Source organism: Medicago sativa, chromosome 4, assembly GCF_051527215.1.
Source record: "Medicago sativa cultivar Bolivia chromosome 4, Bolivia_mono, whole genome shotgun sequence".
Classification (NCBI taxonomy): Eukaryota; Viridiplantae; Streptophyta; class Magnoliopsida; order Fabales; family Fabaceae; genus Medicago; species Medicago sativa.
In genome coordinates, this window is record NC_140752.1 from 5,397,440 (window position 1) to 5,424,749 (window position 27,310).

The 27,310-nt window shown below is 32.9% G+C and overlaps 3 protein-coding genes and 1 long non-coding RNA gene across 5 annotated transcripts; 2 read left to right on the plus strand and 2 right to left on the minus strand.

Annotated features, from left to right (window-relative positions):
- The first annotated feature begins 1,041 nt into the window (after positions 1-1,041).
- On the plus strand, positions 1,042-3,259 carry LOC146925715 (F-box/kelch-repeat protein At3g23880-like). The gene is made up of 2 exons (XM_085758113.1): positions 1,042-2,135; positions 3,086-3,259. Exon 1 carries the CDS (start codon positions 1,042-1,044, stop codon positions 2,131-2,133), a length of 1,092 nt encoding a protein of 363 aa, XP_085614239.1. The 3' UTR covers positions 2,134-2,135; positions 3,086-3,259.
- Positions 3,260-9,256: 5,997 nt separating this feature from the next.
- Positions 9,257-11,616, plus strand: LOC146925716 (putative F-box protein At1g14315). Its single transcript, XM_085701401.1, has 2 exons — positions 9,257-9,579; positions 10,965-11,616. Exons 1-2 carry the CDS (start codon positions 9,257-9,259, stop codon positions 11,614-11,616), a joined length of 975 nt encoding a protein of 324 aa, XP_085557527.1.
- Positions 11,617-17,628: 6,012 nt separating this feature from the next.
- On the minus strand, positions 17,629-19,652 carry LOC146925717 (FBD-associated F-box protein At5g60610-like). Its single transcript, XM_085758116.1, has 3 exons — positions 18,438-19,652; positions 18,166-18,360; positions 17,629-17,823 (listed from the first exon to the last, which is right to left on the minus strand). The coding sequence occupies exons 1-3, from the start codon at positions 19,650-19,652 to the stop codon at positions 17,629-17,631; spliced, it is 1,605 nt and encodes a 534-aa protein (XP_085614242.1).
- A 2,879-nt stretch (positions 19,653-22,531) lies between these two features.
- Positions 22,532-25,822, minus strand: LOC146925718 (uncharacterized). 2 transcript variants are annotated; one of them, XR_015008083.1, is made up of 5 exons: positions 25,492-25,822; positions 24,199-24,582; positions 23,579-23,846; positions 22,975-23,100; positions 22,532-22,870 (listed from the first exon to the last, which is right to left on the minus strand). It is a non-coding gene; the product is annotated as an uncharacterized LOC146925718 (long non-coding RNA). The 2 variants fall into 2 exon arrangements; XR_015008084.1 differs by having other exon boundaries at positions 23,579-23,854.
- Positions 25,823-27,310: the final 1,488 nt, after the last annotated feature.

Sequence of the window (27,310 nt, forward strand, 5' to 3'; positions counted from 1 at the left end):
GAGATTAAGGCAGGAAAAGAACACAACCGACTTTTTATCATCAGATTTTGATTTTGTTTCAATGCTTCGAAAAACTTAATCATTCTTTTCTGCTTCGATACACTTTATTAGGATTGAAATGTTTTATCGTGCCCATCACAATTATATATTATTTTAAATGGTTAATTAAGTAAAGGGAAATGTTAACTTGTGCCCTTCGGGCATAAGTTAAGGAACCAAAAGTAGAAGTTTTTCTTTGAAAATTGTGCGTTCAATGCCTTGAAAGTTTCAAAAGTTATCTTTTCAACATAAAATTTATTACTTAATTCTATTTTAAGTTCCTTAACTTGTGCCCTTAGGGCACAAGTTAACATGACCCGTAAGTAAATGATCCATATAAATATCTAGAATTTCATTTTTGGTCCCTATAAATAAATCCCTATAAATAAATTATTTTTTAGTCCCTGTAAAAAGTTTCCATCAGCATTTTTGGTCCCTAAAATGCTAAAGAAAAATGTTACGGGAATTGAAAATGTTGCTGGGAAAATTTTAGAAGGACTAAAAAAAACGTTGACGGATTCTTTTACTGGGTTTATGGAAAATTATAGATATTTATTGGGACCATACCATAGCGCTTTTTTTTTTGGCGGTGTCGGGGTTCGAACCCTGGACCTTACATATATTATGTATTGTCCTTACCAACTGAGCTAAGCTCATAGGGACCCATAGCGCTTATTTTATCGTAAATGATATCTGATATAATTACGAAAAATGCATAACTATTTTTCGTAAATGATCCCATTATAATAGTGTTTTAGTGCTTTCGAATAAAAATACATAGTATAAATGTTTATGGAAAATACATACCTGGACCTTTGATGTGAGGGTAAACTCGTATGAACGTCAAAAGAAAACAAAAAAAAAACTCGTATGGAAAAATACACAGTTTTTTTTTTTTTTTTTCTCTAAAAAAATAGGTGTTTTTTTTTAGGGTGAAAACGGGCAATAAAAAGTTATAATAAATAGTATCTTCATATTTGGCATAACGTGAGAGACTGCTCGATGGATGTTATCACCGAAATATTGTCGGCGCTCCCAGTGAAATCTCTTCTGCGATTCAGTTGCGTTAACAAATCTTTTGATGCTCTCATCTCTGATCCTTACTTCATTCAAAAGCATCTCAAGAAATCGAAACGAAACCCATGTCTCGCTGCAGTTACATGGATTGATAACGAGAGTAGCGGCGTAGTCTTGCCAAAGATATCTGATTTACTTGATAGTTCATATCGTAATATTGTAAGCAATGGTTTACCGGCGGAACACCTTGATTGGTCGCTTGTTGGTTCATGCAATGGGTTGCTTTGCTTGAATAATAGCGATGATAACTATCTCTATATTTGGAACCCAGCTACAGCATTTGAATGTTGTTTATCCCATCCGTGGTTGAGTTACGATCAGTTCTCTTTTGGTTATGATACTTCAACCGAAACTTATAAGGCGGTAGCATTCGGTGTAAATTATAAGCAAGGTGATTTTAAGAGCAAGGTGAAAGTTAAAAGCTTTGGGGGTCAAGATTCTTGGAGAAAAATTCAACCTTTCCCTGTGATTCCAATTTACAAATTTAATGGTGTGCATTTGAATGGTATTATTAACTGGTTGGCTCTCCGTGATTACTCTAATTCAGGATATTTTCATTTGGATCATAAGTTTATTCCTCACGAGGACTATGTGATTATTTCACTTGATCTCTCCACCGACACATACACTCAGCTGTTGCTACCTCAGGGTTTTGATAAGGCGATGCGTTACAAGCCAATTGAACTTGTGGTTTTGAGGGAAAGTCTTTGTTTTTGTCATGATTTTGAGAAAACCCATCTTATGATATGGCAAATGAAGGATTTTGGAGTTCAGGAGTCTTGGATTCAATTATTTAAAATTAATTATAACAATTTTTTTCCAAGATTTAAATATGATTTGTTGCCATTGTATCTTTCTGATAATGGTGATACACTGCTCTTGGCAAATAGTCAAGAGGACAAATGGACAGTTGTGTATAACTGCACAGGCGATAGAGCAGTGAGAATTGGAAGAAGCAAGGATATGATGTGGTCGGAGGCCCAGTATTACGTTGAAAGTTTGGTGCAGCCTTATTAAAAGTGAGTTTCTCTTCCACATATTACTTGTTTGAATCTATGTTACTTCGTTTATGTTGTTATAATAATAGATTGTGTGATTGCTTTGCTGCTTAATTAGCTTGTCGGTATTGTTGAGTAATTATATATTGACCATTGTCTTGTTATTTATGCTTATTGTAACTTAGATGATAATATTTTCTATGTGTAAATTCCTTGGCTGACCTTATTTGGGACAGCTTCCATCAGAAATGTTGTGGTTTGTAAAATGTAAAACATCAATATTTTCATGTGTTTTAGGTTTTTCAACTTAAGTTTCATTAACTTTGCTCGTATCCTTAGGATTTGACTATACACTACCCTTGCAACTTAAGAAATGTTGTCAATATTGCATTTTTAATACCAAATTCAAGCCAATTGTGATTTTTCCTTTTCAAGCTCACTAGTCTCATGTTATATGTTCTTTTTAATATGTGAACCGGTCTTTATTCTTTTGGTTTTAGGGTTTCTATCAGAGTTCTGCACATAATGAACTATTGACAGTGTAAGGTTATGTGCTTGTTAAATCAGATAAATATTTATAGGAAACAAATAGACGCATATAACACTTTGTTTCCATCATATAGAGATAAAGTCCTGTTATAATTCAAAGGATATAAAATTAGATTTTGAACAGAAATCTTGTTCTGACATTGCATTATTGATTTAAGTCATGGTATTATGAAATTGCAAGTCAAACAACCAATATATGATGAACTTTCCTAACATCGGCATAGGATTAATTTGATTGCTTGTACTTGTGTTTATAAGTTTCCACTTTTGTTTACTTCTGATCATTTCTAGAAATTGTAATATCAAATTATTCTTATGTTCCATTTTCATTGTCTCCTCTTTTTTCTTATCAAATTAAATGATGACATAATTAAATGGATAATGAATTTTAATTTTATTGTCTTGTATGAGAGCTTTTGCAGATATTATTTATTCTACAGAAAGAGAAGAAGGGCAGCTGCAATTGAAGTTTGGAGCAACAAGAGTGTGATTTTTCAATCAGCCATTTTATTAGAATGTGCTATTTTAATAAAAGTTACTGAAGAGCAACTGTATTTGTTACATTTACAATATTTTAACTGGGTTTTGATTTTTTTATAACTTTTTGTCCCTTCAATTGTTACATTTTTTTTATTTTTCGTAATTATTTGTCCCTTCAATTTGTTAAATTTAGAGTATTTGCTGAATAAAAGTAACTGAAGAACAAAATGTATTTGTTACATTTAGAGTATTTTTGCAATTCCTTTCAGTTTGAGAGACCAACCATAGCAACTTAAGCCCCTTCATTTACTTCCCAAACCTAGAGCAACAAGTCCCTTCTTCACCACCGTCGTTAAAGAAGAAGCTGCTACCATTGTCGTGGGTCATCTCCACCCAAAATCCGACTCTTCACCTATCTTTATTTTCAAACTCATGTTGTCTTCTCAGTGTCGTCATCTTCTTTACTGCGTTTAGGTCGTGCCGTCCACAATTTCACTATTGATTTATGCTTTATATACACTATTGTTCCATTAATTTATTGTATATATGTTTTCAAAATGATTGGCTGGTGTGTGTCGGTTACTATTTTTTGGTGGTGGCTGGGGTTTGAACCCCAGACCTTGCATATATTATGCATTGTCCATACAACCTGAGCTAAGCTCACGAAGACATGTGTCGGTTACTATTAATGCAACGTTGTTTGTTTTAATTTTCCATTTAGGTGTAGTGTTTTTTATTTTCAGTCTTGATGATGTGTTCATTGTGTTCAGGTTGAAAGATTAGTTTTGATCTGGTCAAGATTAAATCAGTGACTTTGACATCATCAGTGTAACAAATCTAGACATATTTGTATGTTTAAGCATTTCACAAATTAATGATATTATCATTGACAATGTGAGCGTGTATTACATCAATGTACTCTATCAATTTGAATAAACAAATATTGTTTATTTAGATTTTTTTTTTAATAAAGCTGTACTATATTAGCCCCTAACAAGGAATTGCTTAATGGACATAGTAGAGGTGTTCATGGTGATCAGTTATAAGGACAAAAGTATCATCCAATCCAAAAATTTAAATACTCGCAGGTCGATTTGGATTATCATTAAAAAATTGATCCAGTCCACTTTTATGCGGTTTAATTTGGATCGATTTTTGGATATCCAATTAACAGTTTTGTGAAAAAATCTATTAAAATTACTACTATAAAGTCACGTTAAAATCAAGTTCAAATATTATCTCTTATGCATATACAGGGGATGAGTAGCTCACTTGGTTGAGCTGATTAAAGAAATTAAGGACTTAAATGTCCAGCGTAGCAAGTGAGAAAATACTAACACAATTAACATACTAAAAATTACGAGTTTCAGGTTATTCATCGCGGACTTCTATTAGCTAGAGAGATGAATGTTCAAGATGTTATTTGCTATTTGAACTCTCTCCACTATGTTAATATTAATATTCTCAAGGAGCAAACTTCTTGATACCATGGATATGCTAGTATGATTGAAGACATCAATGATCTTCTAAACTTTGATTGGACCATATCAATTGTTCACACTCTGTGTGTACGCAATAGTTGTGCTAACTTTTTAGTAAAGTTTAGAGCTTCGTCATCCTCATATCTCATGATATATGCTTCTCCACAGCCAAACACATCTAGCATATGATTCTATGGGAACCTCCTTTCATAGAATGTAATTTTCCTTTTTGTGTTCCAATAAAAATAGACCAGGCCCCTAACAAATTCGTACTATTATTTTTTAACAAAAAAAACGAAGTCGTACTATATCAAAAAAAAAAAATCCTACTCTACTAGACCATCCGGGTCTGCTGACTTAAGAGGCAGCACTTCGTATGTCCATAATACTTGTCAATAAAAATAAATTATACCAAAATAAAAGATAGTAACCATATACTTTTTGACCAAAGATAGTAACCATATACTTCGTATCATTAAAATGGATCCACACACTTAAAAAAAATAGATCCACACTAATCATGTCAAGATAACATTCATATTTTTGGAAAATAGTAAAGACAACATTATTTATGATAAGTTACGAATTACTTCTTTGTAGATCACATTTGACGGCACATTAGTATCTTCACTGTCTCCATCGTTTATCAATATCTTCAACCCTTCCCTTGAAGTGACCTTTGATGTTGCGACGTACAACTGACCATGTGAGAACACAGACGTTGGAAGGTATATCCCAACGTGTTTTAGTGATTGACCTTGACTCTTGTTAATGGTCATTGCAATCTTCACTGAAACTTGAAAGGGATTCTTACGTCAGAAGGCATTAGAGATAATCTGGGTTTAAAGACCTTCTTCCCGATGTTACTTCCAGATATCACCTTTCCCTCTAGCACAAATTTTCTCATCCTTGTTATAATCAGTCTTGTTCCATTACATAATCTTAATTGTGTATCTATATTCCTTATGATGGACACTCCTACTTTTAATCTCAGTTTGTGATTTGGAAATCCAGATGTAACAATTGTGCATAAATGACATCGAAAGACAAACAATTTAGGATATCAAAGCGCATAATTGACATTAAAAGACATTGAAAAGTAAGACGAATGGATATAAATGACATTAAAATTGAGAGATCTTCAATCAAGATGCTCATAAATGACTTTAAATTGAAAAAAACTCTATATCGGAAATGCGCTTCGATGACATTGAAACACATATATTTTATAACCGAGCATCAATGCACTTACATGACATTGAAAGACATACAATCTGGGATAGCAAAACGTACAATTAACATTAAAAGGCATAAACGTAAGACGAATAGACATAAATGACATTAAAATTGAGATGTTTTCAATCAAGATGCTCATAAACGACTTTAAATTCAAAAAATTGTAAATGAAATGGGAAAGCATATTATTGAAATTAAAATATACACCCTCCGGTCACAAATATAAGCAAAAATTTACTTTTTAGATTCATTCAATAAATGATGTATGTTGTCTATTTAATAGTCCACATACATCATTTATTGAATGAACCTAAAAAGTGAATTTTTGCTTATATTTGTGACCGGAAGGTGTAGAAATTGTGTAATTGTGAGACATTTAAATGACATTATGCATAACAAAATTATGTGTCGGTATGACATTAAAATGAAAAAATTCACATTAATCTCAAGTACACTCTGATGGTGACCAGAAACTGACATAAGTCTTAACAAAAACAAAAACTGATAAATCAGAACAACAAACAAAGTCGTAAACCAAAATAACCTAAGTGCGTTTGACACGAAAATACAAAGTCTCATTCATTCCTGCGACTGGAACACCAATCACGACTTCCGCGCCCTCATGAATTCTTCTTGCATCAATCTTATGCTTCCACTGTCCTCCAATTTTGAAGTGCTAATATGAAAGTGCTTTAAAAGTTAAAATACAATCCCATTTGTTGCCGCAATCATCAACCATAACCAATGAAATAGTCTTTTTGTTCGATGTCAAATCGTAAAACCCAAGATACTCAAGCACCTACAAAAAAATTTATTTTAGTAAAAATTAAACTTATTGGACATATGTGCAATTTTCATTGATACTTCTAATTAAAATAAAAGACAACCTTTTCTCATAGGAAAACTGAAAGTTAACATGACCATGATGTTATGGCGGTGGAATACCATTAGGCACATAACCATCAACATCATCTCTTTTAACAACAAATCTCATAGGAGGATCAAATTTATGATATCTAATCGTTCGGCCAACCCTATCCTTAAGATTAATTTTAAATTGACTCAAACCCACAAAATTCATCATGACATAAGCACCTAAATGAATACCATAAAAATCAAGAAGAGTTTGCCATCCTTTTTGTTAAAAAAACACTATCCCTGAACCTCTTCACCAACACCTCAAATTCATTGTTGTTTGGATTGACCAATGTTGCATAACGACCAATTTGATCACCAAAATCTCCAACAAACATATTTGGTAGCATTACAGCACCCTGAAGAGAAACGATTTTTTTTTTGTCAAAAACGATTTTAAAAAGAGATAGACAAATATGTGCATCATGCATCGTGTACGTAAAATTTTATATACAAAACATATACTCTCATATGGTGTGCATCAAACTCCACGTAGTATGTTATACATTTGATCCTTAGTTTGTTTATCATCTTGTCCAACTCAGTTACCGGGTGTCGATAAAGAGGTGCTATTACATAAAAAAACAGACAAGATTACACATTAGCGACATCAGAAGGAACTAAAATACGAAGAAAAAAAATCTGAAACAAACAAATACCGTCCAAACAACGATGCAAAAGCAATGTCTTCATATTAAGATGAACCATTATGTAAAAGATAGATGAACAACACAATAGTGTGGATTAAGAAATGAGAGATACCAAAAATAGAAATATGAATTTATAGAGGAAGGGGCAGAAGCGTAATTCATATATGTGGGAGTGAAAAAATAAGTTATGAATTCGTATTTTGTATTCCACTGAATCTTTTGTCATAAAAGCGTTTAAATTTCATTTATATCAAAACTATTCATGACACATTGTTAAACGTCATTTTAAATGTCACTTAATAAAAAACAAAGTTGAAGGACAATATCGTCCCAATTAAAATCTATGAGGGGTAATTGTGACTTTGCAAGTGGGTTGGAAGGAAAAATTTAGGTTTAGAGTTAGCTTGACCTAACACACTTTTATAATAAGAGACTAGCGAAAAGACGGGCTTTTCGCTCTTTTTATTGCGTTAACGTTTGAAAATTATTAACAGTGTTTTTTGTATAAAATTTATTAACAGTGTTTTTTGTATGAAATTTTGAGTTGGATTAAAACTAAAAATATTATTTTTGTTGCTTTCAAGTTATAACAAACCAAAATAATTATGATAATTTATTTTAATGACACCACCAATATAAGAAAAAAATATAATCTAATTTTTTTAATGAAACCAACAACCATCTTTATTATTGAAAAAGTTCTTTAAAAAAAATCTTTTTTTTTTATAGAAAAAGTTGTTTAAGGGTATAATTGGAATAAATTAAAAAGTAAGTATAAATATACTCATCTAGGTTGTTAAACTTTTCAAATAATAAAGAAAAAAATTAGACATATATATCATGTTTGTTACATTTTTTTTAATATTTAATATTATTCTTATCTATTTGTTATTGTATTTAAAATTGAGGACATTTTTGAAAAGAAAAATCAAGCCCAAAAGAGTTGAAAGGGGCTGTTTTCTTTATACATAGTACTAGGGAAAAGACGGGCATTCACGTGTCCGTCTTTCCGTTCTTTTTATTTCACTAATGTTTGAAAATTATGAACGGTATATTTTTTATGAAATTTTGAATTTGATTAAAACTAAAAAAAAAAGTTTGTTGCTTTCAAGTTATAAAAAATCAAACTAACCATGATTATCTATTTCAACGACACCGACAATAATACAATAAAGTAAAAAAAAAAATATAATATAAATTCTTTTTTTAATGACACCAACAACAATTTTATCATAGAAAAAATTGTTTAAGAGTATAATTGGAATGATGAAAAGTAAGTATAAATATACTTATCTAGTTTGTTACACTTTTTAAATGATAAAAATAAATAATATATATTCATATCGTGTTTGTTACATTTGTTTTAATATTCAAATTTATTCTTTTTTTTTTTTGAAGAAGTAATATTCAAATTTATTCTTATCTATTTGTTACATGTGTTATTTGTATTGAAAATTGAGGGTATTTTTGAAAAGAAAAATCCAATCCAAAAGTGTTGAAATAGGTAGTTTTCCTTATATAAAGTATAGATACATAAGCCAAATAGAAAACCTATAAATAGTATCCCATGTACTATAAAAAAATAATATATATTCATATCGTGTCTGTTACATTTGTTTTAATATTTAAATTTATTCTTATCTATTTGTTACATGTGTTATTTGTATTGAAAATTGAGGGTATTTTTGAAAAGAAAAATCCAATCCAAAAGTGTTGAAATGGGTAGTTTTCCTTGTATAAAGAAAGTATAGATACATAAGCCAAGTAGAAAACCTATCCCATGTACTTTTATAGCGTGCTAGGGTTCAATCTGAACAACAGAGACTGTTCGATGGATCTTATCGCCGAAATACTGTCTTTGCTCCCAGTCAAATCTCTCTTGCGGTTCAGGTGCGTTGACAAATCTTTTGATACTCTCATCTCCGATCCTTACTTCCTTCAAATACATCTTAAGAATTCGAAACGAAAGCCACACATTGCGGCAATTTCGTATTCACAATGTCTCTCAATGAATTCTAAGAAAGATTCCAGTCTAGTAACCTTCTCAATATCTTGTTTGCTCGAGAACCCATCGACCAACACCTTTCACTTTTCTCAATTGGAACCTTGGCACCTTGTTGGTTCGTGCAATGGATTGCTATGCTTGATTGATAGGTATACTAGTTCACGGCTCTTGCTCTGGAACCCAGCCACGAGGATGAAATCCGAAAAAAGCTTAATCTCCCTGGATACATGGAACTCAGTCAACTCGCCCCTGAATACTGTTTTGAAGTTCTCTTTTGGTTAAGATAATTTGACTAAAACTGTAACATCCCAGACTGCTTTCAGGATTGCCGACTAACCCCACAAACCAACACGAGTCTTTTCAGCATGCTTTGTCCTCACTCACATGCTTACCGGGAAACTTCCCGGTAGGTCACCCATCCTAGTACTACTCCAAGCGAAGCACGCTTAACTGTGGAGTTCTTATGGAATGAGCTACCGAAAAGAAGATGCATCTTGTTGATATGGGTAGTACCTAACAATTCTTATAAGCCTTCCTTCAACCATGTAGTCCCATACCTACACGGCCTCCGGATCCCTCTCATTCCGATGTGATTCGGTTCCTCTTATTAACGTGGGGTCATCCTTACGGATAGTGCCCGTTCCAACTGGCGGGAACCTTTCGTATCCAACTGGCGGGATATCGAAAGCCACGTTGTGGGTGTTATATGCCCACCAGCTTCCGCCTGGTTCATCCCGAACCACACCGTACTGGGAGAGGTCTGCTCTGATACCATTTGTAACGACCATACTAAACTTATCTAGAATATTTAGCATGTGCGTTAAATTTAGTACTGAATACATTAAAATTACAATAATAAAAATTTCTCTGAACAAATTATAATACTACTCGTCGAATGCCTCTGAAATAGTATCACTGATGTATACAAATTACATACAAATGATAAACATAAACTGATACAGGACGAGTAAATATAATCCTTCAGCCTCTTTTGTTGACTCCTCACGAAGAATCCTGCTTGCGCGCCACCTGTGCCTCTGAAATAAAAAAAAATAAAAGGGATTGGGGTGAGACAGAATGTCTCAGTGAGTTCCACCTATCTTAGGCTGTAAGCAATCTCAGGGAACCTAGGATCGCCATCTGTCTCTAAACTCAACCCATTCTGGGTTTATACAGTTTTATCATGCATAACTGAGCGATCGGGGGATAACTAGGATCGCTATCTGAATTACTAATTCAGCTCTGATACTAATGCTGAAATCATAATCATGATTATATTCATAATGTCTGTCATATTATGTTAGAAATGTTAGCGTTGAACAAACAATATTATCTGAGTTGATTTTACGAATAAACCCAGGTGGAGTAACCCCGGAATTTATTCCTCTGATAACCGGTATATATATAAATATTTCCAACTGACGGGAACCCAACTGACGGGGATACCAGACTCCTCTGATTATTGTGGGGTCATCCTCGCGGATAGTGCCTGTTCCAACTGGCTGGAACCTTTCGTATCCAACTGGCGGGATAGCGAAAGCCATGTTGTGGGTGTTACAAAAACTTATAAGGTGGTAGCATTTGGTGACAAGTTCAACGGTTGGCATGCAAGAAGCGTAGTGATAGTTTTCAGCTTGTGGGATAATTCTTTGAGATATATTGAAGTCTTCCCTATGCGTCCACTTGAGAGGTTTAATAATAATGGTGTTTATTTGAGTGGTACTGTTAACTGGTTGGCCCTTTGCGGGCAATATGTGATTCTTTCAATTGATCTCTCCACCGAGACATACACTCAACTGTTGCTGCCTCGGGTTTTTGTTAAGGAGCGATTCCATCAGCCATCACTTGTGTGTTTAATGGGCTGCATTTGCTTTTGTCATTATTCTGTAGAAACCCATTTTGTTATATGGCAAATGAAGGATTTTGGTGTTCAAGAGTCTTGGATTCAATTATTTAAAATTAGTTATCATAATTTCTTTTCAGAAAGAAGGTTTAAAGGTTTGAATTTGTTGCCATTGTATCTTTCTAAGAACGGTGATACACTGATATTGGCAAATACTAATAAAGTTGACGAGGCATTTATCTATAACTACAGAGACAATAGAGTAGAGGAAATTGGAAGTAATGATAATATATTCTGGTCGAGGGCTAAGGATTACTTTGAAAGTTTGGTTTCGATTCATTGAAAGTGAGTTTCTCTTCCACATATATATTACTTGTTTGAATTTATGTTACATGTATGTTCCTAAAATCCTTATCAGTTTATAATAATATAGATTGTTCAAATATCGTGTGATGGCTTATCCGCTTAATTAAGGTACTTAGATAAGTTGTTTTTGTTTGATATATATGATGCAAGTTGAACTTGACAGTAACAACAAATAGGACTGATAAAAAGTTTTTGCAAGAAATAACAAATGCAGTGATTAGGTAAGTAGGAAGGACACTGATTTTAAAAGTCTGCCCTTGAAGTGAAAAACTTGTAGGAGTATCAAAGTTTGTCTTCACTAGTAGGAGTTTGGTAAAAATACTTGTGTCTCAAACTGGATATAAATTACTTTCAGAAAAACAAAATTTAACGTTGAAGGATGCATGTTTAGTAAGAAGTTTGATAGAATTGAGATCATTCTTCCATTAATGTATAATAATTCAATCTATCTGCCATGACTTTATTGACTGTGTACGGAATTCTGCTAACTATATTTAGGCCGTGAGATGATTGATTGTGAAAAGAATCCCGCATTCGTGATTTATTTTGTGATTTTTTAGCCGATTACCATTGCATTATCGATTTATGTCACGGTATTATGAAATTGAAAGCCAATCTTGATCAAACAAATATATGAATAACGAATTCGCCTAACCATAGGATTAATTTGATTGCTTGTGTTCGTGTTTTATCACTTTCCACTTCTGTTTACCACAAATCATCTCTAAAAAATGTATCTCAAATAATTCCTATGTTCCATTTCCCTTTGCCACCCTGATTGTGTTATCTTCTAGTGTTATCTTCTTGCATTGAGACTAGTTATTAGTATTTAAGGTTGAGCCAACAATTTAAAATTGTCTTCCTTTAACATTGACTGCTTAGTTTTATTTCATTGTTATCTTGTATTAATTATTGTTGCCCCTTCTCCTTGCTGTCGTTGGATGCAGCCATGATTTTGGGGAGGAACATGAAGACTACATTGTTATTAATGCAGCAAGTGAAAGCTCAATGCGTTGCAAGATCCATATATTGTGTTTTTCTTTCGTTTTCATTTTGGGGTTGTACCATGAGAATGAATTTTTCAGTATGAACATTGTACCTCGATCATTCTTCCATTGTACCATAAGCTGTGTTTTTGTTTGATATATAGGATGCAAGTTGAACTTGACACTAACCACAAATAGGACTTCTTTAGTTGATTCCATTCAAAAGATAAAACTTTTTATTGGCAAGAAATAACAAATGCAGTGAAAAACTTGAAAGAAGATTTCTTTTGTGGCTTCTTCTTGGTGGTGCTTGGAAATGTTTTAATTTGGAATTTTACCATATATAGTAATGGTGTTTGTCTATTCAATGATTCCTTCAGCTATATTCATGTTTTTAAACATCATGGTTGCTTTTTCCTCTTGCATTCATATGAAAAATTTATAGTAGTATCAAAGTTTGTCTTCATTTGTGATGTATGCAGTAGAGTTGGGTGAAAATACTTGTGTGTCTTCATTTGTTTACTACTAATCACCTCTGAAAAATGTATCTCAAATAATTCATATGTTCCATTTCTCTTTGCTTTACTGTTATTTAACTGTTGTTGGATGCATTAAGAAATACTATCTTTGCAGCATACTTTTCATGGGAGAGGAACAGATCTACTCCCGTGATCTAGTCGATATTTGAAAGATGACGATGTGCCATTTATCTATAACTGCAGAGGCAATAGAGTAGAGGGAATTGGAAGATGTGGTGGTATAATTTGGTCGGAAGCCCAGGATTATTACGTTGAAAGTTTGGTTTGGCCTAATTGCAAATGAGTTTCTTACATATCACTTCTTTATAAAATCCTTGTCAGTTTATAATAAGAGATCGTACAAATATTGTGTGATGGCTTTGTTGCTTAGCTTGTTGGTATTGTTGAGGGATTATTTATTGACCATATTTACTCTTATTTTAATTTAGATGATGATATTTCTAAACATAATTTTCTAGAAGACAATTAACTTTCTTGGCTCATATCCTTAGGATATGACTATACACTACCCTTGCTGGAAGCAATGCTTCCATGATATGGAAAATTGTTGTCAATATTGAATTTTTGATACATTTCTTAATACCAAAATTGAAGCCAATTGTGATTTTTCCTTTTCAAGCTCACTAGTGTCATTTATGCTCTTTTTGATATGTGAACCACTTTTTATTCTTTTGGTTTTAGGTTTTCTAGCAGATTCTTGCATAGTGAAATCATTGTTACACCCTTAACAAAACAGCAACTTGTATCTTTCATTTCTTTTTTTCCCCTGTTCTGCACATAATGAATTATTCAAAATGTAAGGTTATGTGGTTGTTTAATCCGATAAATATTAATAGGAAAAAAATAGATGTGTACAACTTAGCCAAAGACACCACTTTGTTTCCATCATAGAGATAAAGGCCTGCTAGTGTTATTAGTTTGAGATACAATTATAGGGTTAGTGTTTTGTCTTGCTTTATTCAATCGCGTTGCAGGATTTTCCTAACATCGGCCTAGGATTAATTTGATTGCTTTCTAAAATTTTGTAAAATCAAATTAAAACAAGCCATCTATTTACAGATAACCATCGCCATGTTCTACATTGTGTAAACACATTTTCAACTGTCTCCTTTTTTTTCTTACTCATTGTTAGTACGTATTGATCAATTATTTTGTCTTGTATGAGCTTTTGCAGAAATCATTACTGTTTGGATGAAGATGTTGCGGAAAACGAAGGGGAGCAGCTGCAGTGGAAGGTGTGGAAACAACGAGTCAGAAAACAAAGGGGAGCAGCTGCAGTGGATGGTGCGGAAGCAAGGAGTGTATTTAGATTCCCCTTTAGTTAGATCATTTTAATTTTTCAATCAATCAAAATGTGCTATTGTCTAGCAAATATTTAGATTCCCCTTTAGTTAAGATAATTTTAATCTTAGTGAGTAGTATGTTTTGAGTTTGCTGAATTTGTTACAAGTATTTCAATTGTGCAGAACCATTTAACTCTTCGATCTTATTATTTCTGTCCCATTCGTCCTTCTTATCTTTTGAATTTATGGTGTATTTTTTATTTATTTTTTGATTATATATAATATTTTACAATGCCATCTCCACCCTTCTTTTTGTTACTGATTCTCACAGAGCTTGTAAACAATTTACTAGTTTTACTAAATGAATGCTGTGCGTGCAGAACAGTGTTCATTTCAGAGCTATGTGCGCAATACAAACACCTTTGTAACCGTTCAACTCAGAGGTCTGCAAAACAAGGTCATACTAGAAGGAAGTTTTGTATCCAAAACATTAATTGCATTAGTTGTTCTACCTTTGATACAAGGATACTAGAAAGATGTATGAAGGGAACTAGGGAGGATAATGCAAATAAGCCATCTCCAACCCAGTTTTGAAAGATGTATTCATACGAAAAACTGGTATGATGTATGAAATGGAATTGGGTTGAAAATACTTGTGTTACAAACTTAGGTGCAACTCTTTAATGACACATGTAATAAGATCTTACCATTATTTTCACAAAAATGAGTTTCAACTTTGAAACATAGATGTTAAGTAAAATGGTTTGGTAGAACTAAGATGATAATTATCACACTATATAACTATCAAGTAGATTACTTGCGCAACAAGTAACTAACTGACAGTTAATATAGTTACTTAGAGTTTGTTATGTACTAGTAATCACATGTAGTATGCTCACAATATATAAGCTAGTGTAGAACTCCTTGTGTTTATATAAACACTTTTTACTTCATTGATTTAAGTAATAAGAATCATTTTCTTCTTCTATTTTGTTTGTTCATAATATGATATCAGTAGCTTTCTCCTTGAGAAATTTTGTTACGATTCAGTTACAAGCTTCTGCCATTGTTGCATGTGCTTGAAGCTTCGTTTTCATCTTGTTTCTTGTTGAAGATTCATCTTCTTCAATTCGATTCTTCTTTGTTTCAACTGCGTCTTCATTTTTGCGCAGTTTTCTTGTTCTTCTCTTTTTTGACGAATTCTTCTGAATTCTTCTCTTTTTCTTCCAACTTTTATGCAATTCATCCATGGCTCCTCGCAATGTTCAACATTCCAATTCGGATACTGATTCAGTTTTGTATGTGCATCCAAGTGAAGGTTCAAATTCTGTCATCGTTACTCCAAAGCTTACTGGTTCTAACTACCTTGCATATGGAGCTATAATCTGCAATGCGCTTTGGGAGCCAAGAACAAGCTATCCTTCATTGATGGTACTATACCTATCCCTGATGTTCTTGATCTCAACCGCCATGCATGGGAACGATGTAATCATCTAATTCATTCTTGGATTTTGAATTCTGTTTCTGAGTCAATTGCACAAACACTTGTTTTTCATGATAGTGCTATTTCTGGTTGGGATGATCTCAAAGAAAGGTTTGCTAAGATTGATCGTATTCGCATTGCTGCTTTGAAATCCACCATTAACAACCTGAAACAAAGTTCTAAGTCTGTGTCAGAGTACTTCACTAAGACGAAGACTTTATGGGATGAATTGAACTCTCATAGACCAATTCCTAATTGCACCTGCATTCATCCATGTTGCTGTGAGTCCATGTCGCTTTGAAACATAAATGTTAAGTAGAAAGGATCAGCTTAAGGGATCATTGCATGGAGAAGCTGGAAATGAGTTATGCCCAAAAATATTCAAGTGAGTTGGAAATCGGCAGCAGAAGGTCCTTCTTTGGCAGAACAGTGTTTTTTTAGATGTTAAACCTATATGATTCTGAAACTTCTAATTCATGGTAAAAAGTTAGGTACCCGGTGTTTTTTTATCTGCTAAGTATATGAATTATTGGCACTTAATTTTCCTACTTCCATAACATTTATTATTTATACAGGTTAACACTTCTCAAGTTGTATGCATCAAAGTAGTATCTATATTCAAGACTTCAAATATAATATTTAATGTTATAAGTGCAAAACTTATTAAAAAAGTAATGAAACTCAATGCAGGTGGAAAGATTTCCCTTCCTTGTGGCAACAACATAAGCAATCATTAGATCCATGTCATTAGACTGTCTGAAGGTCTTTTGTATACGCCAATCATTAGACCATTCCCTCCAAATGCCGACAACATCATGACACCATTATAATGTGCTTTCAGTGCAATGAACTTCAGTTCAGGAAGCAAAGATGTTTTAGATCCATGTCTTACCTCAAGTTTTCATTGAAAGGTTCACATCCTTTCTGGTTCATCATCACCCACTACCACATGTCTCACCTCACCATTCACGTAAAGATCTATATCACCTCACTTTGTTAACTAAATGAGACAATCAAATGGTCCTAAAAATCACAACTCATCTTCAGAACTCAATTTAGCCATATTCTACCAAAGTTCATCTACATGACCACTAAGATAAGCCAAGTAATCTCAAGAATTTTATCACCTTATCAATCATTGGAAGATAATAAAGAACTACAAATAAGAAAAGGCAGTAGTTCATCCAAGAGAATGAATGGAGACGAACTTCCTTTGGTTCCAGTGGCACTGACGTTTTGGTCATTGCCAGATCACAACTCGAGTGTTAAATACCACTTAAGCGTAATTAAAAAGAAAGGAAACTTTTGTGACTAGTTCATATGAAAATAGATAACCCTCACATACTTGTTCCTATTTGTAAATATTTCACTGAGAAAAATAAAATACACACATTGATTGAGTTATGATATTCATCAATTTTTTTCAAAGTAACTCACGGCTAACTTCCTAATTTGAAATTAATCAGTAAAGATTGCAGAACATAATGGCCATAACATGTTGTAATTGTCATTGATGGGATATTAGAACAAACTTAGAGTACTAACTCTATAATACCATTCAAAATTTTCCATAATGTATATAAAAAATAATGGCATGTCATTATGCAACAATAAAAGGAAGAGCTTCACTTCAAATGCATTATGAGGTAACATCAAACTTCAAAGTAAAAACATGTCTATGAGTTGATGACAGCAACATTAATATTCTAACATAAAGTTAATTTTTTCTCCAATTGACAACAATTCTAGCTTGGTCTTGAAATCAATATTCTCGTCAATCTTCATTGAGCTTATGACTTTCACATTCTTCAAGCCATGCCACCAACACTTGGTATCACTAGAACTGCAAAAGCAGTCATCCCCCTTTCTTTCCATTAGCGTCTCATATAAAAACTGCAAATTTAGATGATTAACAAATAGAGTTAGAAGCTCCACAAAACAATTATGTTTTATATATTGATAAAAAGTAAAATCTTTTAAGCATAAATGCATGTGCTTGACATAAAACGGAAACACGGCAATACAATTTGTTGCCAATTCAAAAGTTTCTTAGACAAGTATCTATTTAAATGGTTCTGAGATGAGTTATTCCAATTTTATTTATTCTAGTTAAAATCAAACTATTTTTACCTTCTTTTTATATAGTACAGTCACAGATTCACAATATAATATGTAAGTATTTCAATGCTGGAAGCACACTTTGAAATTAAAGGTATATGAGAGAGAATTACATACCTCAATGAATGCTTTACTGCATAAATAACGATGCAGGGTAAAAGATATAAATGCAGGGCAGCAAATTGAAAGTAAAACATTTACAATAGAGGAAAACAAAGTTTCAATATTTGGAACAAAGTGAAGGTGCAAGTGTTTGATACTTGGTGGAGGGGATAACACTTGAAATACCACCGGCGCCGGGTGTAATACATCCTACATAATCCAGACACAAATACAATAAGTAGTTATGAAGATCGAACTTACGAATTAAGTAGCTAATTAATACTCACCGCAATTTGCTGATAGATGAATAGGGATAGAGATGACAAAACATTTTGAGGTTTGATGTTTTGCACAAATTCCCTCAAGTTACAAAGATGATAATAATCAGTGAGAAACTCCATATCAACTTTTAGCTGGCTAGAACTTCTTAGAAAAGATATAATAGGCTCTGAACTACCACCACCGCTATATAGACATGATAATAGATTTGGAGCATCAATGTTAACCTCCTTCCAGTTAGAACAATCAAATAACTTCAACACCTTAAGTTGCACACTTGAAATATTAATCCTCTCGGCCATGGTACATTTGTGCAATTTCAAACTCTCAAGGAAAGGAAATTTTGAAAACAGTTCAAGAAACCATTTGTTTGTGATAATACCATTCTTCAGAGACAAGTCTAAATATTTCAAATTTTGGCATCTATCAAAATCAATCTTAAATGGTACGTCAAATTCACCAGGAAGATAACAAAATTTCTCAAGACATGGGGCATCAATATAAAACTCCTGTATTCCTACAACATGAGCTGTCTTCAACTTAAGTAGACGATGCAAACTCAAAGACTTCATAACCCCACTAGAGCTCAGCAACGAAATCCACCTCAAAGTTATATGTTCAATCAAAGGACAACAAGAAATGAATTGCTCAATTGCATGTTCGTCTCTAGAAAGGACACAAAATAATGACAATACTCTCAATGAGAAAAATTGAATTGAATGATTCATGAATGCGGTATCAACTCTGATTTCCCCCATCAACACCAACTCAGTAAGCGATTTGACTTCAATTACACCCTTCGGTAAGACATAGCATTCACTGCAACCTTCTTTATCCAGTTGGTGACGATAAGGCAAATAAAGCTCTATTCCTTCAACACCACTTTCACTTGCCAACTTCAACCAAAGATCAATATCCTTTAAAATGTAACTAAATAGCTTAACATTGTTCACAGCAAGCTTAAACTTTTTGATAGCCAATCCATTATCACTGAATCTCAACAACCTCCTCTTCACATAATTATTGAAATTATCCATTAATTCGGGAAACATCCCTGTGATTTGAGTATCAGAAAAAGACAATATAGGAAAAGTATACCATGTGTCTAACCAAGATTTGGACAAAACACTTGCCCTAGCAGCATCTTTTTCTGGCAGCCTTGACAGAATGTTATGAAGAATGACTTTCGGTAGATTCGACAATTGGTCCTCATCGTGCTCCATATTTTTGTTCTGCAAGCGTAAGAGTGAGTGAGATTAATAACGAAATTCAATCAACAATTTTCAGTGTATATAGTTAGGGTTTAGGCGAGAGAGATACCAGAGAGAGCTACACGTTTATATATTTTTTTGTTTCGATTTTTTTATGTATATAAGGAACAAAAATACAACTAATTAAAATAAAAATAAAATTTAAATCTATCCTAGATTCTAGCCTAAAATAAAACTGAAAAATATTTTTGTTATTTTTAAATAAGATAAATATGAAACGAAAATATAACTAACCGAAAAACAAGGAAAATAAAAACTAATCTAATCAAAAAATAAAAAACAAACAGTAAAAAGCAAAAAAAATTTATCCTAAGAAATAGGAGCAATAAATACTAACCTAATCTAAAAAACATTCTATTATTGCCTAAAAGATCAAACAAACTAAACAAACATTCTATTATTGCTAAAACAAAAAGATAAAACAAATTATAAGAAATTTTTTTGCTACTCCTAAAAAATAATTTAAAGATAAAATTTTAAAACTATAAAAACTATAAACAATAGAAGAAAAACTTTAATAGACTTACATAGACCCAATCTTAATTTTAAAATAAATTTCACTGATTGCCTTGTCGAAATATCAACAATCTCCGGCAGCGGTGCCAACAACTTGTTGAACGAAATTGACGAGTGCACCAAATCCTGACAAATAATAAAGTAGTAAGTTTATCGTTATTCACAGGGATTGTCGTTCAACTAAGCAATTAGTAAAACTTATTCAAAAGAGTGAAAATTAAAGGAATTGAATAGTATTGCAGGGTTTAATTGTCCTGCCCAATGCGAGATTATGTTTGTGATTTAGATTAATAATTGTGATTAGGGAATCCTTGAATCCTTCTTCTGGAATTAACTCAGAAAACAATCAGTTATGTGGTGTTTACTTATGATTTAAGAAACTAATTATTATTTATTAACCTATTTAAGCCTAACGATAACATGCGCAGCAAAATAACTTTTCTCAAAAATAAGCTTTTCCACTGAGACATACACTCAGCTGTTTCCACTGATAACATGCGCAGCAAAATACTTGTGGTTTTGATGGACTGTCGTTGTTTTTGTCATGATTTGGAGGAAACCGATTTAGTTATATGGCAGATGAAGGATTTTGGAGTTCAAGAGTCTTGGATTCAGTTATTTAAAATTAGTTACCAGATTTTCTATTCATGCTACAAATATCGTGGAACAGGGTATATCTTTCAATGGTTGAAATTGGTTCCATTGTGTCTTTCTAAGAATGGTGATACCCTAATATTGGCAAATCATGAAGACAAGAAGGCATTTATCTATAACTGCAGAGACAATAAAGCAGAGCAAATTCGACTTGCTAATGAAACATGGTGGCTAGATGCCATGTCTTACGTGGAAAGTTTGGTTTCGACTCATTAAAAGTAAGTTTCTCTTCCAAGTATTACTTGTTTGAATTTATGTTATATCATGTATGTTAAAAGTGAATTTACCAATGAATTTAACTCCTTGTCCTTGCTCTGTGAGGTTTTACCAAGATATTGGGTGTTAGTGAAAAGATACTTGATTTACTTTTGTAGCTAATGATTTGTCGAGAAATACTATAATTTGTAAGAGGCAACGGATCATTATTTCATCTATTTTAGGTTTAGCAACTCTTATGTTTCATGAACTTTGCTCATATTCTCAAATATTTTAGGTAGCAGTGTTTTCGTTAGACGGAAAACCGCTATCAGTATTGCTGTTTTGATACATTTCCTATTGCCAAATTCAAAGCCACCTGTGTTTTTTTTCCTTTTGATACATTGTTTTACCTTCTCTGCGTAGAATGAATCATTGACAGTTTAAGGATATGTGCTTGTTAAATGCTTTTGTATTTGTATCTTTTACTGCTGCACTCTCATAGTGTGTGCAGTTTGGTGCTCTTTTGGCCAAACAAAGAACTTATTAAGGGCCATTAATTTTAGGATTCATAGATATAATGAAGAATAATTTCACTTTTCCACCGAGGCCATCAACGTTTTATGGTTAGCTGGGTTTTCCCTTTGTAGATCATATTGAAAGTCAATAACCCTAAACTGATTGATTTAACTTATGGACATGGTATTATGAAATTGAAAGTCAAACATGTTCAAACAAATATATGATGTATTTCCCTAATATCGATACATGATTAATTTGATTGCTTGTGCTTGTGTTTGATACTTATGTTCTATAATCTATTTCAAAATTTTTAGACTAATATGAATCTTGCATATCACATGAACTTTTGCAGATATTACTTCTTATACGGACAAGGACAGGACACTACGGAAAGAGAAATATAGATTGAAATGTGATTTTGTCTAGCAAATATTTAAAATTATTTTTGTTAGAACCATTTAAGTCTTAGTTATTAGTTTCTTTTGAATTTGCTAAAAACATGTTCAACTCTGTCGTTTTTTTTCAAAAAAAAAATTTGTCTTATCCTTTCTTGCATTTGCAAATTACAATGCCATCTCCAGACTTCTTTTTGATACTGCTTCTCACAATGAGCCCAGCCATCACAATCACTACAAGAAAATATGTGATTTGCTATGGCCAATTTCGTAGCTAACCCGTAGCTAATTTATAGTAAACCAGTTTGGCTAGAGATATACTACGGAATAACTATTGAATCAGCCGTAGCATGGATTGAGAGACAAATTTGCTAGGGAATTTGTTCCTAATAAATCCGTAGCTAGTAAAACAAAAATCCTAGCAAATATTTAGTTAGTCCGCAGCAAAAAAGCATTCAAAATAAATTTTCCGCAGCAACATAACTATGACTTCTCAAAGCAAATTCGCAACAAATCTATAGCAATAAAACTGAGGACATTTCGAAGCAATTTCGCAGCAAATCGATAGCAAAATTTTAAAAACAAATTTTGCAAAATTTAATGCCTATCCGTAACCAATCATAAACAAATACATAAATTTGAAACTATCGATCACCTTTTGCGGCTATTTTAAATTAATTTCAGTAAACATGTTTTAGTAAAGTGAGAGAGGTAAAACACAAATAAAAACTATTATTAATGCTCTAATACATAGTAACCTCGAGAAGACATTGCCATTATCTACTTCCATGCAGGGCACTTTCTTAAGCCAGAATTTGACCATAGCATCAGTCCTATTGACCTTAGTCTCAAGATATTATTCGTTGGAAACAAGACTAGGGAACTTCCCTGAAAATTCATGCAGAATATCCAAATCAGTCCTATTTATTATAGGGACAAGTGACATATCAAAATAGATACTGTGTATTCAGGCACCACTTAAATATTAATACCTGGTGGCTTGCCCAGTATAATTGTCATAGTTGACTAGTATTAGGCTTATCATTTAGGAAGGCACTAGCTGACAACAATTCTACTCTTAATTCTGCCCAAAATTCTGCTGCCTTTTTATACATGTCCTGAGCAGTTTCATACAAACAATAAGGTTAGCAAACAATATTTGCATCTATGAAAAACTCAACCACAAGTAATAGATCATAGAAAAGTAGCAAGAAAATATCAAGTTCAACAATACTTTAGTAACTCGTGCATGAATCTTAATACTTTGACATCACTACTAGTTCAACAATACTTTAATAATTCGTGCATGAATCAAGTTTAATTTCAATGTATTTGAAGTTCAGTACTACAACTCCAAACATGCAATAGTAAAATATTTACACTAATAAAGAAGAATTATTTAATCAACAATCACTAATACTACAGTATGGTATATCTAACTATCAATCAATAGTAAAATAAAGAACTATTTACACTAAACAACAATCAATAATAATACAGCATTGCATCTAACTATCAATCAATAATATTAAGATATACACCTAATTATTATAACACACACATATATATGATGTTAATATAACTTTAGTTAATTACCTCCATCTTATCATAGTTTACTAAGTCACATTTCCTTCCTCTGCTACACAAGCTTCACACACCAAGTTGTTTTTGCATACACGTACTTTAGGTGACCCCAAACCAAACTCTGTACTCTTCCTAACAGTAACTCTGACTCCAATCTCATTCAAAGCTGAAAGTATGGTCCATCTATTACTAGCTGATGCACTTATGCTTGCACAGAAATTAGTTACCATCCTTTGTGCTAGCTTCATTATGCTGCTCTTTCCCTCAGGTGAGGGAATCGCTGAAAAACTCCAATAACCATGACTTTCATATCACAAGCCAAGAAAATTAAATATGACTGAAATTCATACATTGATACATATGTACATGGTTCTAAATTAGAGCTGCAGTTATGCTGCAAAACTTGGAGTAAAATGCTAACAAATTCAATGAATGCAACCGCGATTGCAGTTGCTTAGACTTCTAAAACAGTTATATTGTGTCCACAATCATGTTGCCGATGTCTCTAAAATTGTTATATTGTAGCCACAATCGCGATTGGAGATTGCAATATTTAAAACTATAATATTCATATATATATATATATATATATATATATATATATATATATATATATATATATATATATATACCTCCACCGAGATCACGGGTGGCTGAAACCATAGAACAAGCAAGCCTTTCACACATCCTCTGAAGTGAAGTGAGCCATCTTTCAGCTCCAAATGCAGCTCCACTCTAGATAACATTTCTGTAGAGCTTGTGAACTGGATTTTTGTCTTCAATCTCCAAATGTTCAATCCAAGTGACCTATAAAATATACATGTTGATGGGATTTGCCTCTGCATAAGTTGCCAGGTAAGGCCACACATCAAACCTTGAGTCCATTTACATAGAGTTCCTTTTTCTTATTTGAATACAACGCGTACACTATGTGTGTCATCATTGTTGCCAACCCTTTCTAAATGTAGCTGCTGGATGCATGTTGTGCCCTTCACATTATGTATTAATCAGGTAACCTTCAAGAAACAGAGAAGTTTTAATTTTAACTAAAAAGAAACTCAATTTAAAATTAACTTTATGAACCATGTAACTAAATGAAGCAAATTTCAATGATTGAGCAATCAACAAATCAAAAAATTTGGAACAAAATTTTCTCTGTTTTATAATAGTATTTTCAAATATGCTGTGTTTTATACTAGTATTTTCTAGTTTTCTTAATTATATACATGAAATGGCTCTCACACAATCAGGAACATAAACAACACACCAACACAACAGTACCACCTATACCAGCCATAATAATAAAAACCTCAACTCAGCAATTCAACAAATTATAACATGACCTAATAAGACAAGTCTGACACCAACGCATGTAATTAAATCAAATTAAATCGTATTTCAAATTATTAGGCGACAACGTATGAATATAGTGATTCACTTACCTTTCAACACAACTCAGCAAGCTAACACGACTAATCAGCATATCATACTATGCAGTTAAATCATGACAAAATCATGAGCTGATAGTTTCAGATGCATATCAATACCTTATGACCACAAACGATTAATAAATTTTGAAAACAGCTTATTTTCATAAGTTCTCTGAGATAAACGACGAAAATAGCTTATAGCATATACAAAATGAATTTAAATTTATTTCATCATTTGCTATAAAAATAGCTTATGTAACTTTACACATAAGCGCTAAACAAGATAAGCTATTTGATGCAGGCCCTAAATAAGCTGCTTGTGCTATAAGCTCTAAATAAGCTGTTTATCCAAATAATCCCTAAATGAATATTTCTTTATAATTTGATGCATCATACCAACAACTTTGACTACTAGCTTGATTACAGGTTTAAAGTTCGAAAAAAGTCACATAAAAGATGAAATTGAGGTGAAATTACAAAAATTAGGGTTCTTACCGAAAAACACAAATCCGAAAATTTGAGAACAGATAATGTGAATCGGAAATGCCAATAAGGTGGTGGTAAACTCGCTGGATTGAACATCAACAAAGAATTTTGAGGTTCACGGCCATGGAATCGACAAGAACGAAAACTCTGGTTTCTACAAGAGATAGAGCGTAGTAGATTGGAGAGACGGTGGTGATCGGAGTGAGCAACGGCGACGGTGGTGATCGGAGCGAGCAACGGCGACGGTGGTGATCGGTGCTACCGTGGAGATGGATATCACCATTCGCGATTGTGCGTTTCTAAAGAGAATGGGTTTGTTTTTTTTTTCTAAACCAAAATATTTTTTGACCCCTTTTTTCTTACCCCTTAAAAAAAGGATTTTTGACACTAATTTATTTAAACATAAAAAAATTAAAAATAAAGCTAATATCTCTCAAATGGTAGCAAATTATTTAGATATTTACTACCATTATATTACCTAGCATAGTTACGGTAGCATATCATGGATTTTCTTGTAGTGAATTAACAAGTGTTACTCAATAAATATTGTGCACAACAGTGTTTATTTGATAGCTATGCCTCAGCAATTTAATACAATTTAGTCCCTAAATTATCACACTTTCTTCAATCTAACCGTTTTAATCTATATAAATAAATATACTAAACTATATAAAACCTGTCAATTTAATCATTAAATTGTACAAAATAGAGCGTGCTCAAAGTACGTTGTTAGAATATATTAACAAATAGTATTGAACATAAAAATCACGTTAAAACCATGCTTGATTATTTGACCCTGAAATTGGGTATCCATAGGTCTTCTAAATACACGTTTGATATCATCGTGCTTGATTTTTTGAATGACAAATGTTAATAATTATCTTTGGGGCGTGATAATTCGCCCATGATTGACCCTATGAAGGAATTGGGAAATCTGTCCATGATGATCCGATGAAGGAGGATCAGGAAATCCTCTCATGATGGCTGCTACGAATGATTACTTTCCCTTCAGAGAGTCTTCTTCTTTTACGTGGTCTGCTTCTTTTCGCTCCAAAACTACTAGACTTCCGGAAAGGAGTGTCGTCCGTCTCAGTCGGCGACCTATTCCTTTTTGGTGATTTGATTCGCCTAGACTACTTTCGAGGCGAGCCTTTGTATTTATTTCTGTCCTCACGCGAGTTTTTATATTTGGTGAACCTTCTTAGTTTCCCCTTTTTGATGAGCTCCTCAATGGTGTCTTTTAGGTGGAAGCACTTGTTCATATTGTGTTTGGGAGACTTATGAAACCTGCAAAATTGAGACATTCTGTCCTCACCCCTTCTTTTATAGGAAGTGGATTTGTGATACATGCCTCTCGAAATTCTGCTTTAGTACATTTTTAGTAGATCCTCTCCAGGGGAGTATACTCCGTGTATTTGTTTATGGTCGTTTTGCTTTTTTTCTTCTCGTTCCCATCTCAGCGTTTGTTGTCGCCTCCTTTGGCCTTGTCCTTCTTGGCTTTATCGACCAACAACTTTTATTTGTAATTCATGTAGGGTTGCGCCAAAGCTAACAAGTCGATCAAATTTTTGAGCTCTTAATGTTCCAACTTTTCTTTGAACATGTTGTCGGCCCGAAGTGATCCCTTTTCATAGATGAATCACTTTAGGCCGTCGTTGGCTCCTTTGACTTCGACAGCTTGTCTGGTGAATCTTCCAATTTACTCCCTCAAGGTCTCTTTGACTTTGAATTTGTATTGCATAAATGTACTATATCAATTTGAATGGATAAATATTGTTTATTTTTTAGTTAATTTTTTTATAAATAATTTGTACTATATTAGCCCATA

Excerpts from the sequence above, each read along its gene's own strand:
- LOC146925716 (XM_085701401.1), top strand. The coding sequence starts at position 9,257 with ATGGATCTTATCGCCGAAATACTGTCTTTGCTCCCAGTCAAATCTCTC. Across the intron at positions 9,580-10,964 it reads TTGCTATGCTTGATTGATAG|CGAAAGCCATGTTGTGGGTG; the intron begins GTATACTAGTTC and ends CTGGCGGGATAG.
- LOC146925715 (XM_085758113.1), top strand. The coding sequence starts at position 1,042 with ATGGATGTTATCACCGAAATATTGTCGGCGCTCCCAGTGAAATCTCTT.
- LOC146925717 (XM_085758116.1), bottom strand. The coding sequence starts at position 19,652 with ATGGAGCACGATGAGGACCAATTGTCGAATCTACCGAAAGTCATTCTT. Across the intron at positions 18,361-18,437 it reads TCATCTATCAGCAAATTGCG|GATGTATTACACCCGGCGCC; the intron begins GTGAGTATTAAT and ends TGGATTATGTAG. Across the intron at positions 17,824-18,165 it reads GCAGTAAAGCATTCATTGAG|TTTTTATATGAGACGCTAAT; the intron begins GTATGTAATTCT and ends CTAAATTTGCAG.